Source organism: Enhydra lutris, unplaced genomic scaffold (genome assembly GCF_002288905.1).
Source record: "Enhydra lutris kenyoni isolate GAN:26980312 unplaced genomic scaffold, ASM228890v2 scaffoldscaffold12, whole genome shotgun sequence".
Classification (NCBI taxonomy): domain Eukaryota; kingdom Metazoa; phylum Chordata; class Mammalia; order Carnivora; family Mustelidae; genus Enhydra; species Enhydra lutris.
The window spans coordinates 27376995-27391013 of NW_019154096.1; the positions used below are offsets into that span (position 1 = coordinate 27376995).

General features: G+C 36.4%; 1 protein-coding gene across 6 annotated transcripts in view; it reads right to left on the minus strand.

The window, feature by feature from the left end:
- Window positions 1-14019, minus strand: part of LOC111144797 (protein phosphatase 3 catalytic subunit beta) — a 47349-nt gene extending 33330 nt beyond the window's left edge. For all 6 annotated transcript variants that reach the window (XM_022499274.1, XM_022499273.1, XM_022499271.1 and 3 more), the window contains exons 1-4: window positions 13935-14019; window positions 4828-5028; window positions 4017-4141; window positions 722-833 (exon numbers count right to left, since the gene is read on the minus strand). In XM_022499274.1, the coding sequence (XP_022354982.1) occupies window positions 722-833; window positions 4017-4141; window positions 4828-5028; window positions 13935-14019 (523 nt within the window). The remainder of the gene's footprint in view (window positions 1-721; window positions 834-4016; window positions 4142-4827; window positions 5029-13934) is intronic.

The following is a 14019-nucleotide window of genomic DNA, read 5'->3' on the forward strand; positions in this document are numbered from 1 at the left end:
CCTACCTAATCCTGAAGTTATATGACTTTGTGTTCTCTGCCATTACTCACCACTATATTTTTCTCTTTTTACTGGAAGTCTCTAGTAATATGATCTTTACTGGATCATGTTTGAGTCTCTATAATTCTGAAATTATTTCTATTTTTAGAACTTAACTCTAAGAATTATTGTAGTCATGAATATTAACTTAAAAAGCAACAGTTAAGAGGTGTGAAAAAAGGTCAAATACTGCTCTATATAATATTCTTGCTTCTGGTTATTAGATTGCCATTGCCACAATAATTTAAGAGAGAAATAGGGTAAACACTATAGGTTAAGAATTTCAATTCATCAATAGCATGTTTGAAACAATCTGAAATGAGGACAGGATGAATAATTTAAGAATCTTCATGGGAGAGCTTCAATATTGGGGGACAAAAATCTCCAATGCAACAACTATTTTTTTCCTTTTGGTTTTTATTCTTCCTGTTAGAAAAAAAAAATCACTTAAACATTAAAGCTATATAACCCAAAGCCATTTCTAAATATATTTATAAAACCCTGAAATGAAAACATCTGAATAAAACACCATTAAAAACTAAAGAACTCTCTAAACAATAATCTTCAAAGCTTTGTATGTTTGGACACAAAATTCTTATATGTTATACTGTAAAGTCTTACTAGCCATATCACTCCACAGGAATACTGAGGAAATGAAAATATTTCTCATGACAGTACTCACATTCCTGCTTAAAGGTAAAATATTCAGTAAGGTGCCTGCATTCATGATTGCCTCGCAGAAGAAATAATGTGCTTGGGTACAGAATCTTCAGGACCCATAAATATAAGACACACTGCAAAAGAAAATGTTTTGAGTGAATTTATCTTTTATTTTTATTTAACTAAGTTGTTTGATATTTGCTCATTTTCCTCTAACCCTATTGTCCTTACAATCTCTATTACTCTTTACTACCTTTTTCTCTTTGTCCTTTACTAAACTATAAGCTCCATGAAATCGGGGACTTTGTCATCTTATTCACTTCTCACCCTCCACTCCTAGAAAAGTACCTAGCAAACAGCAGAAGAGTAACAAATATCTGTTGAATGAATGACTTAAACTATCTATGTAATTACTTAGATTTATAGATTGTTTGCTATTAAAAACAAAGCAGACTGGTGTCCTTCTTAGGTATACCAATAAATAATAATAATGTCAAAAATAATAGCATTGACCATTTATTGAGTACTTACAATGTATCAAGTGACATGTATTTAATACTCCTCGTTTATTCCTCAAACAACCCTATAAAGTATGTAATATAATCTCTATTTTACAAATAAGGAAACTGAAGCAAAGAGTTCAAGTTATTTGTCTGAAATCACAAAACTTTTAAATAATAGAGACGGGATTCCGACCCTCTGATCTTAAGTATTATGCCATGCAGCCCTCTGAAGGCAATAACCTTGTCTTATGTTATTTTGTTGGTTATGCTTGCTGCCTTACCTGAAGTAGGTACGTATTACCTAAACTGATCCAAATAAATAAGAAGAATATTAAAGCAAACAGTATAGCAGACACTTTTCTCTAAATAGATTTTTATATATTTATATATATATATGTGTGTGTGTGTGTGTATATATATATATATATATATATATATATATATATATATTTTAAGACTTATTTTTAAGCAATCTCTACACCCAACACGGGGTTCAAACTCACAACCTCAAGATCAAGAGCCACACTCTCTACCAACTGAGCCAGCCAGGCACCCCTCTAAATAGATTTAACATAAGAAACTCACATTTTACTTATTTGGTTAAAAAAAAAAGGAACTCAGGGCACCTAGGTGACTCAGTCAGTTAAGCGTTGGACTCCTGATTTCAGCTCAGGTGGAGACCTCAAGGTCATGGGATCGAAAAACTCCAAGTTGGGCTCCATGCCCGGCATGGAGTCTGTTTGGGATTTTGTCTCCCTCTGTCTCTGGCCTTCCCTCCTCCCCCTACTCCTGCTTGTGCTCTCTCAATAAATAAAATCTTAAAAAAAAGGAAAGATATTTCATACAGAAATTGGCCTGGTTTATAGAATTATAAACAAAAAGGAAACAAACTTTATTTTTAACCAGTTAAGGTATATTAAAATGTGTAATTATTCACACCTACATTTTTTTCACAAGGAAAAAAAGAAATTAAGCCAGAGAAATACTAAATTCTACCTCTCTTTTTTGCTTATTTTGATTCTTTATTATTTTCCTTTTCAAAAATAAAATCTATTAAAAGAGTCAGCCACAAAACACCTGAATACAAGGACATAAACACCAATATGCTTAGTTACCAAAAAACTTTCTAAAATTGTTCATCTTTTTGTTTCTGTCAAAGGCCCTTATCTTTTTCATTAAGAAGGGCCATTTTCTGGTTTCCTTGAAGCTTTGAGGAAAGTTTAAGGTACAGTGGTGATGGAACTATGAATAAAGGAAGAAGAACTCAGAGATAACAAAATTCCTTCGGGAATTTGAGCAGACAGAACACTGAACTCTTTTCCTCACCATGAATCCTAGTATACCTGAGAAAGGAGGTTAAAAATACTGGAGAAGATATAAACAACAGGAACCAGCATGGAAATTCACCAGGTAAAATTCAATTATCTACTGGGAAAGGTGGTTAAGAGTACAGGCTTAGGAGGTGCCTGGATGGCTTAGTTGGTTAAATGATTGATTTCTGATTTCAGCTTAGGTCATGATCTCAAGGTCATGAGATGGAGCCCCGGATGGGGCTGCAAGCTTCCTGTGGAGTGTGCTGGAGATCCTCTCTCTCCATCTCCCTCTGCCCTCTTCCCTGCTTGCTCTCTCTTTAAAAATAAAAATAAAATCTTAAAAAAAAAAAAAAGTGTACAGCCTTAGAATAAGACTAGCTGCACTGCTTACTAACAATGTGTCCTTGGGGAAGCTATTTAACTTCTCCAAGCCTCAGTTTCCTCATCTATAAAATGGATAAAGTAACAGTACTTATGTCATAGTGTTGTGAGGATTAATGTGTGTTAAGTGCTTAGGATATACTTGGAACACAGTAAATACTCAACACCACAGAAATATCTATTAGTAGAGCTTTCATCCAGCAATTTTACCGCCAAGAATCTGCCCCACAGAAATAATTCAGCAAGTGTGCAAAAATGTATAAATAATCAGGCTCACTGAAGCATCATTTGTAATGGCAAAAAATTAAGAACACCTTAAGTGTCTAACAATATTTAACTGTGGTTTGTTTATTCAATAGAATACAATGTGGCTATTAAAAATTCTATAAATTTATATATACTGACCTGGAAAGACATCACAGTATAGGATAATATGAAAAAAGCAAGTTACAGAACAACATTACAATATGGCCACATTTTCATTTAAAAAAAAGAAAGAGAAATGCATATATTAAAAAATGCAAATAGTTCTACATTTACTTTTTATTTTTTTTATATAATTAGAGAAATAAATGGAGCAAAAAGAACCATGAGCTGTTAAGTAATGATCAACAGGTCATTTTAATGCCTCTTGTCTTTTAAAAGAAATGAATACTTTCACAACACACAAAAGACTTGGGTCTTAATAGCTATAGAAGGTGGAATAGAAGCACTAGGGTTTAAGCAATAAAAGCATTATAGTATGTTTTATTTAATCAGAAAAAATTCAATTAATCTTTTTTCACATGGGATGAATGCCTTTAGGGGCAAGAGAGATAAATAGCACTAGTTCCTCAGGGCCACTAGATTAACAGGACAATAAAGAACCTTCAGTTTACATATAATTTCTGCTGGGAAAAATGGCAATTATAATTGCATAAACAGAGTAATACAAAGAAAATAAAAGAGTTTGAAAAGCAGAAGAGAATAAGTAGTAGTTTTACCTAAAAACTTCAGAATAGCAGAGGTATTAAAAAGAACCCAATATAAGTAATTTAAGTAACTTATTTTACTAGGAATTAATGGAAATCATCTACGGTAACACTTAAAAGCAAATCAAATGATAGTATATGATTATTACCTCTATACTAAAATAACCTCTGTCCACATAATCACCAAGAAAAAGGTATCGTGTATTAGCAGGTGATCCTCCTACTTCAAAAAGTTTCATCAGATCAAAAAATTGGCCATGGATGTCACCACACACTGAAACAAGAAGATTATTAGATATGAAAAAAAAACCTCTGAAATAACAAATTTTACTTAAATTCTAATTTCTTTTACATAAGAAATAATGTAAATTCTATCAAGAAAAGGTCTCAGAAGGAAGTCTTAGTATCTATGAAGAGTCCTAATAGGGATGACGTGTACCCAAGTGTTTATGTGCTCAAGATCTAGAACAAGATATAATCAAAATAATGAAATTTGTAGTCAGTGACAGAATTTTCACCTAAATTTATAAAGCTCCTCTTTAAGAAGCCAAGCGTAGGTCTTAGGATTACAAAATTTATAATGGTGGTAGTAAAATCTCCATCCTAATGCAATACTTTCTATTGACTGCTATGTTACACTGAGGTATTTGCCCCTAATAATTGAAAGCAAAGTAAATAAGAATTTGTTGAATCAAATTGAATTATGGCCAACACAACTGATGAAACCTTCACAAAAGCGAGTTAGACCAACTTCTGCACCCAGGTTACTTAAGATCATGTTTATTCACTGAAAATAGGCAAAAACCAAAAAAATTACAAAAAATTATCTCAAAATTCAAGATAATGTCCTTGTAATATTATTTTAGTATACCATAGATTAAAAAGTAAACAGCCTTAGATCCGAGCAACTAAATAACAGTATAATTAAAAAAATAATATCCAAAACATAAACAAGTGTACCTGTAATTGGAGCCTCTACTTCTATCATGGTTTTCTCTCTCCGAAGGATGGCAGCACCCTCATTGATAATTCTAAGTGCAATTTCTTCATCTACCCGACCTTCTTTTACTAAGTGGTTCTTCAGAACATCAACCCTGGGTATCCCATCCATATCAAATACTTCTTCAGATGTCAAGCGATGTGTTGGGGGAAAGGGTACAGCTGCAATTTTTTTTAATTAATAAAAAATAAATCACTGTTAATACAGTAACATAAAAACTATCAATGGACCTAGGTAAATAAAAGTAAAACCTGAAAAGCTGGAGTTTTTATTTCTTCTTTATTTACTGGACAGAGGTGTTAATATTTTTAAGGGTTTTTTAAAAAGAGTAATCAAATTATACTTTTATTAATCTATGTATAATAACATGTTCTTTGTTGAGAATTATTAGAGAATGAACTGCCTCAAAAATTAAAAGCTCTTTCAGGATAACTAAAGTTTTCTTTAAGCCATAACATTTTTTGGCAGAACTCACGTATCATATTACACACTCTTTACCCTAATGAAGTACAATAAATGTAAATTTATTACCAAATAAGCCTGAATAGAAAGAAATCCCAAATATAAGGTGAACTACCATGTTTCCTAGAAAGTTAAAAGCACTATTTTCTGGCCAACTTGAAAAGAAACTTTTAGAGCTATAGATAAAAGTCAAATACTTATACAATTTAATTTAGATGCACATATGCATTTAAAACAACATTAATAAATCATGATAATTTTGAAATACTGCTTTTCCTCCTACTCCATGAATCACAAACCTCCTACATTCAAAATCTTTATGCACATCTTTGACATCAGGGTATTCCTTATCATTGGAGTCATTTTTGAGTCATCTAACATTCTTTTCAAAGGCAAATCTTCACTTCCATTTGTTTGATACACACTTTTTAAATATACATAAAATGCCATCACTGCAAATTTATCCCAAGCCACAGTTCCCATATATATTAATTACCAACTGTACTCTTTCAAACTGATAGTTGTTAAATGGAATGGAAAACTATAAGGTCTATTTTCAATAGTATCTAGCACAATTTTGAGGTCATATACCTAGGAAAAATTACTATATTAAATTTATTAGATTCCTTTTTCACTGACTCCACCACGTGACTTTATCATACATTCAAAATCAGTTTGAAGCAGTTTTAGGCTCTTTACCAAAAAGTACTTTGTTTTTCAAAATAAAGAAAAAAATAGAGAAATTTATAGTAAAAGTCTATATACAGACTCAAATTAAGGCAGCTCTCTCCTTTCTGAAATAGAAATTGTTTTAAAAAAAAAACTCACTTTATATTCAGGCATTCAGTATATAGTATTTTCCTGATGTTTCAGAATCATCACTGTAATGGTCAATTATTATATAGAAGACTGCAAATGTATAGGACCAACTGCTTCTTCACATTTCAACTTAAACAACAACAACAAAAAAAAACTAAAAACAGGAGCTTGAGTTAGAATTATATCGATGACTTTGGGGCACCTGGGTGGCTCAGTGGGTTAAGCCTTTGCTTTCGGCTCAGGTCATGATCTCAGTGTCCTGGGATCGAGCCCCCGGCTCTCTGCTCAGCGGGAAGCCTGCTTTTTCTCCCTCTCTCTCTACCTGCCTCTCTGTCTACTTGTGATCTCTCTCTGTCAAATGAGTAAATAAAATCTTTACAAAAAAAAAAAGAATTATATCAATGACCTGAGAAAGAATAATAAATAACTATGTTCTAGTTTACCAGGAAAACAAATTAGGAAGAACTTAATACTTCTTTTTTTTTTTTTTTTTTAAGATTTTATTCATCTACTTGACAGAGAGAGACCTCGAGAGGGAACACAAGCAGGGGGAGTGGTAGAGGGAGAAGCAGATTTCCCAACCAGCAGGGAGCCTGATGTGGTGTTAGATTCCAGGACCCTGGGATCATGACCTGAGCCAAGGGCAGCCACTTAACGACTAAGCCACCCAGGCACCCCAAGAACTCAATACTTTAGAAGTGGGGCACCTGGGTGGCTCAGTCAGTTAAGCGGCTGCCTTTGGCTCAGGTCATGATCCCAGAGTCCTGGGATCGAGCCCACATTAGGCTCTCTGTTCAGAGGGTAGCCTGCAAACCTCTCCCTCTGCCTGCTGCTCCCCCTACTTGTGCTCTCTCTCTGTGTCAAATAAATAAATAAATAAATAATCTTTAAAAAATATTTTAGAAGTGAAATAAGAATTAAGGCAGAAGGATGTCAACCAATTCTAAAAGGCTTTGAAATCACCAATCCCTCTTGCTTTCTTTGACACTTAGTAAATAAAATTTGAACTTCCTTATTCTCTTATTAGAACATATTAATTTCCACTACTTTTCACCACATTTGGAAGAAAGCATTAAAATACATTTTGTTCCCCCAAATATAGTATGTCTACATTCTAATTTAAAAAAAAAAAAAAAACCCTGGGGATAAAAATATATGTTTATAAAAAATAAAAAATAAATAAAAATAAATAAAAATAAAATAAAAATAAGAATTAAAAAAAAAACCTCTGTTAAAGTTATTTTTTCCTCTAGCCAGAGATTAAATAAACCAAATTTGACCCTATCAATAAATCAACTGTTTAAAAACTACAGATTTTAATAACTGATTACTAAAGAAATCACAAGTTACTTTGGGACATTATAAAAATGAAAAGGTTAAATATCTCAAGTATGAATTTTTGAGATTAAGATGGAATCATATTTTTCTCAACAGGCCAAAAGAATTTTTTTATCACTCTATTCAGGAAAACAGATACCGTTTAAGATGATGCATTCAACATTATGTACACTTTCTAATAACAACATAATTTTACTACTGTCTGAATTCTATTCAAAATATACAACTTTCTAAAAACCCAACTGGGACACCATTCCCCATCCTCTCAACTCAACCAGTCACCAATGTTACTGAATGTTTTCATACAATTTGTGAATGTCCCACTGCAATTCACACTGAGGTGTTGCCACTTTTTAACCAACAACCAGAATGTCTTTATTCACCTGAAAAAAAGTATACGTTGCCTTCATGCTTATGGGTAAATCATCTATAGACCTATGCTTTTCCACTTCTTCAACTCAAGGCATGCTTTTTTTCTTTTTAAAATATGTTATTTATCCATTTGAGGGAGACAGCATGAGTGGGGGAGGGGCACAAGGAGAGTGAGCAGCAGACTCCCCACTGAGCAGGAAGCCCAGAGATCATGACCTCAGGAGAAGGCAGAGGGTAAATCATTCAAACAACTGAGCAACCCAGGCATCCCAAGGCATACTTTTACATTTCAAAACTAGCTGGGATACATTTTAAGGAATGGATACATTGTGGAAGGGTAAAGAACTGCCACCATAAATGAAAGATGAAAACTACAGATCTGTGTTGTTCTAACAACACAGCACTGAAAGTAGAAAATGAAGTTTCTAAATGATGTGGGAAACAGAGGCAGAAGAAAAATTATTGTATTTCCTTACCCACTGACAAGCCCTTAAGACAGGCAGAGAGACATTCCTCTAGGGACACAATTGCTTCCACCTGGAGCTTTGCTAAGGGCAAAGGGCAATCCTAGCCCATAGGCCCCTATCCCCAACCAGGATCCTATTAAGTCTACTTTAACAATTCCTTTGAAAACTTTATCTCTACACCCTTTAAGATAGTGTTGACGAACATTCCCAAGCTTCTAGCCCACTGATATGTATCTAAAGGGTCTCACAAAAAGGTTTTTTATTACCGGTAATGAATAACCTTTTTCCCAAACAATGCCTAGCCCCTCAAGGTCCAAGAAACCTTGCTTCCAAAATTCCTTAGAGACTTCTGCCATCCCTAACCCCCTTCCCAACTTACAAGTATATAATGGACCACTCCTCACAAACCCAGGGCAGCAGCTCTTTCTGCCCACGCGTCCTGTCCCTGTGCTTTAATAAACCACCATTTTGCACCAAAGACATCTCAATAATTCCTTCTTGTCCATCAGCTCCAAACTCTATGTTATTGAACCTCATCTATATTCTAAGACTTCATCATTAAGAGTACATTTTGGTATGTCAGTACATAAGAAAAGTCATGTGGAAAGATATAAGAGGGAAAAGGGATGTCCTCTCTGGAATTAGGAGAAAGGAGCTGTGGCAGGTGATCTGACCAGGCAAAAGAAAGCCAACCAAATAGGATTTAGCTAATGGATGTTAATTATTAACCCTGCTGGCCTAGAGAATTAAAACCTTTTTTTTTTTTTTCGGGCACCCGTGGGGCTGGGTCTGTTCAACGTCTGTCTTTGACTCAGGTCAGGATCCCAGCACAGAGTCCTGGAATCGAGTCCCCTATCAGGCTCCCCGCTTAGTGGGGAGTCTGTTTCTCCTTCTCCCTCTGCCTCTGCCTCCTGCTTGTGCTCTCCCTCTCTCAAATAAATAAATAAAATCTTTAAAAAAAAAGTTTTTTCATTAAAAATTAATATTCTCAACTATTACTTTGTTTTGTAATTCCTAAGGCATTTTAAAGTATTCCCATCTATTTTCAGGCTTTTAAATGGTTTTTCTTTTTATTTCTAATTCATCTTCAGTCAATTATTCCTGCTTTTCTAGGATTTTCTTCCTGTATATTTTTTTCTCCTTTTCTTTTTTAAAAGATTTTATTTATTTTTGCATGCACACATGCATGAGAGGTTGACATGAGGTGAAGGCAGAGGGAGAAGCACACTCCCTGCTGAGCAGGGAGCCCAATGTAAGACTTGATCCCATGACCCTGCGATCACGACCTGAGCGGAAGGTAGACAAAACAAACAGAGCCACCCAGGGGCCCTCTCCTTGTTTTCAGACTACTTTTCCTACTCTTCTATATTTGTGATAGGGAAAAAGGAGAACATAAATATATGTAAATATAATGTAAACAGTCAAAAACTAACGTGGCCTAAAAGAAGGATTAGCTGGAATAAGCTAAAGAGCTACAAGATAATCACAAATCACCAAGTTTCCAACACCAGAAAACTTGATTTAGTAGTATTCATTTTGATATAACTGTTCTGTTGGAAAATTTTGGAATGAAGCGCATATTTGTACAGTAATCAATAACATCCACAAGCTAGTTTCATCCAGATTTAATGTAAAGTGACTTAAAAAAATGTCTATAGGAAGTTTTAATTTAGGCAATTGGAAAAATAAATCAGGGATACATATTGATCAGGGATGGGGGAAGGCCACAGATACTTCTTTTTCTACTACTGGGCAAGGGATCCTAGAAATTAACCTGTACCCCAACTCTAAGCAAAGGCTACAAATTATTAGTCCCATGAGGCCCCCAACACCAAGTGGAGTGCCTGCAACCTACGCCAACTGAAAAACTTTACTATAAAGTATCAATCAGAAATGTGGGCCTCTCATCATTACCATTATTGGTAACTATCCAAATAAAGTCCCTCCTATCATCTATGTTTCTGAATTTTTCTCTGTATTTCTTTTACACCAGGCCATCTCTGGCAGTTCTCCTTCCCCTCAATCCTTTTCATTTTGAATACCCATTTTATGTTTTTTAACTCACCGCTCTCTCCCTACACACACACACACACACACACACACACACACACACACACACACTCTTCAGCATTTTGGTTTAATCTGAAAGTCTGATAATTTAAGAGATAAGGTTAATATAACCTAGGAAATAAAGAAAATATACTGAATGCAAAGGAAAGTCACAGTGTGCATACTAAATTGAACATACACGATATAGACAATGCTCTCTAAATGATAAATGTGGATTCTTTTACCAAGACTAACAGATTCAATGATCTCAAGAGACAAGAGTTTTACAAATCTGGGACCACATCTATATAGAAAGTACATTTTTAAAATATCTGGAAATAAAAGGTAGGGTAGTATCTGGATAATTCAAATCAACTAAATTGGGGAGGGAGGGGAGGGAGAGCAATATACATAAATTCAGGGTTTTATGCTTTAATTACCCATAGCAATTTTGCTGATGTGGCAGTTAAGGCACTCGTGCAGATACAATTAGCCCTTTTTCTTAGCTTGTTTGCATTTTCTTATTTCCAACTTATCTTAGCGGAAGAAAAGAAAAATGTATAATGGGAAATACTTAAGAGGGCATACTATCTCATCTAAACCACTGGGCTACAGCAACTTTCAAACACAAGAATTTGACCTAAGCCAGCAGCAGCTGGAGTAGGCTCAGAAATAAAACTGGTGGAGAGCCTGGGTGGTTCTGCCTTCCGCTCAGGTCATGATCCTGGGGTCCTGGGATCAAACCCAGCATCGGTTCCATTTTCAGCAGGGAGTCTGCTCATCCCCCTCCTTCTGTCCCTACCCTCACATGCTTTCTTGCTCTCTAATAAATACAATCTGGAAAAAAAAAAAAAAAAAAGAAAGAAAGAAATTGCTTTCACTAGCCAGGAAACCTAATCACCCATAATCAGCAATATGGAATCACCATTAATAATTTTAATGTCAGTGAAAAGCTAATTAAATTAATACATGAATCACCTACAATATTCCAAGATTTCAAACTTCATATGAACTTTAGACACATGATATTAAACACAGAAAGATCTACAGCCCTTTTGAAACCATCATGACCATAAAATATAGGCCTCCTGACTAAAAAGTATAAAAGTATAAAATTTAGAAACAAGGAAAAGGTTCAGGGAATAAAAGACTACTTGTATTCAATGCCAACAATGGTCTCCATGATATTACTACTATGAAATGATACAGATACAAAATTAGCACATACTAAACTTACAAGATTTTAATAAGTTGAACTTAAGTTTAAGGAGCACTGTGGTCATGTATGTTCTGACAAGGGTGTTCTCTATCATCAAATATAACATGATGGTACAATTATTCAAAGAAGGTAGGCAAGAACCCTGAAGATGAAATCCAAAACCAGATTTCTGTATAAAAGGTGTATTTCCCAGTAATTTCTGAGGAAGCCAGAACGGAGACTCCATGAGCAGTGGAAACCAGTCTGTTGCCACCATCTCTAAACATGTGATCCTTATCAGGCACTCCAGCTGCTAACAAATTCCATAAAGAAATGAAAGTTGTCTTGGTGAAGAATATAATAAGCACATGAGATGTTACACCTATGAGCTCTATTTAACTATAATTTTCTACACCAACAAGTTCCTTTCCTATTTACCTAAATCAAATGACTTTTATTCCATATCAATAATCTACAAATGTGACCATCTAGGATTCACAACTCACCCTTAAGGGAATATGCCTTATGTTTGGAATCTTATTTTTATTGTATTAAAGCAGTACAATACAGGAAAACATTATCATATATATAACAAAAAACAAGAAGATTCACAAGCATAAGAAGAGCACAAAGTCATTGCTCGGGAATGTGACTAGTTGTCCTATCTAATAGTAAGGTGAAAAGTGCCTCCAGGAATGAAAATACAACATGGATACAGTCAGAAAATGAAGAGGCAGACCATGTCTCTGTTCCCCAAACCCCACAGAACTTCAGGGATTTCATGTTAGGACAACCAGCCTGAACTACGAATCTTTTTTTTTTTTTCCTCCCCCCTTCTCTTTTTATAAAGATTTCTCAGGACAAGGATTCCATAAACTCTTTATTCAGCTCATTCCAAGGCCTGGCCCAACTGGATATACTACTAACTTTTAAAAATTGTCTACACAAGCCTGGATACACATCAGTGTTATTATTAAAGGAGGCTCAAATTGAAAAATTAAAATAGGGGCGCCTGGGTGGCTCAGTGTGTTAAAGCCTCTGCCTTTGGCTCAGGTCATGATCCCAGGGTCCTGGGATGGAGCTCCACATAGGGCTCTCTGCTCGGCAGGGAACCTGCTTCCCTTCCTCTCTCTCTCTGCCTTCTTGTGATCTCTGTCTAATAAATAAATAAAATCTTTTTTAAATAATTAATTAATTAAAAAAGAAATGTTAAAATAAAAAAACACAAAGGAAAAGGCTTTCTTGTTTTTAAGTATTTTAATAGAAACATATCTGGTCAAATTTCAAAAACTGGACTAACAGTGTTTAAACATTGTGCCAGTATATTCGAGAAGCTGAATGAAAACAAGAAGTATCTGGCCTTCCAAAAGAAACGTAATACAACAAAGAAAACTTTATTCTAAAATGATGTCAATTTATTAACCAAGCTACACAGTAAAGAAAAACCATTTCAGATTGTTTTTCACCTCCACATCGGTGTTTGAAGTTGATGGCTCTGTGAGAGCATGAAAATCTTAAGCAACAATTTCCCCTCAGTATTCTATTTTAAATTAATCTGCTGATCTGTTCTGGGTAAACATAAATTCTGTCCCAGCTGAGAAATATTTAATTTTTTCTTCTATGGGTGTTTGTTCGCAAGGTGAGGGGTAACCCCTTTTGGCCTTTGACCAGTGTTGGCCGGTTTTCTAAGTAAATGGTTTTTTCTATCCACAAGCCGCTTTTTTTCCTTTTATGCTGCCTTATTTCCATCTATTCGGCACTTAAGGCCGGGCCCCCCATATCCTGCCTGTCTCTTCACCCTTGTCCAATCCCACATGGTTCCCCCAGTTTCCGCGTGGAGTGACACCTGAGGGCCAAGCGCGAACCCCTGAGGCTGGCGCTAACTAGGCGCGAATCGGGATGACGGCTGTCACTGGGGAGCAGGCGTGGGCCAAAGCCGAGGTGATTTCTGACTGCTCATCGCCCGACCCCGCGTGGCTGAAGGTCTCCAAGCCCCTCGGTCCGCCCAGGGAAGCCAGGCTTGCAGCTGTCGCGGGGCAGGAAGCTAATCGCGGCCTCTGGGCCGTTTTGATAGGCCCAGGAGAAAAAAGAAAAGGGCTCAATGCGGCTAGGAGACTCACCCCTAAGGCTAGGAGACCACAAGAGCGAAACCCCGGTCTCGGGCCTGAAGGCATGAGAGACCGTGGAGCCACCGCTACCGATTCAGCCCAGCCCAGCAGGGGCCCGCCCAGGGGCCACTCCCCAAGGGAGACAGCCAGTCACTCGCCCGCCCTTCCGGGCCCGCTCCGGAGGGGACGGTCTCCCGCCCGCCCTCACACACAGCTCCTCAGGCCAGGCCCCCAGGGCTTCGTCCACCTCTCACCTTTGACGACGCGGTCAGCCCCGGGAGGGGGCGGCGGGGGCGGGGGTGGGGGCGGTGCAGCCCGGGCCGGCTCCGGGGCGGCCAT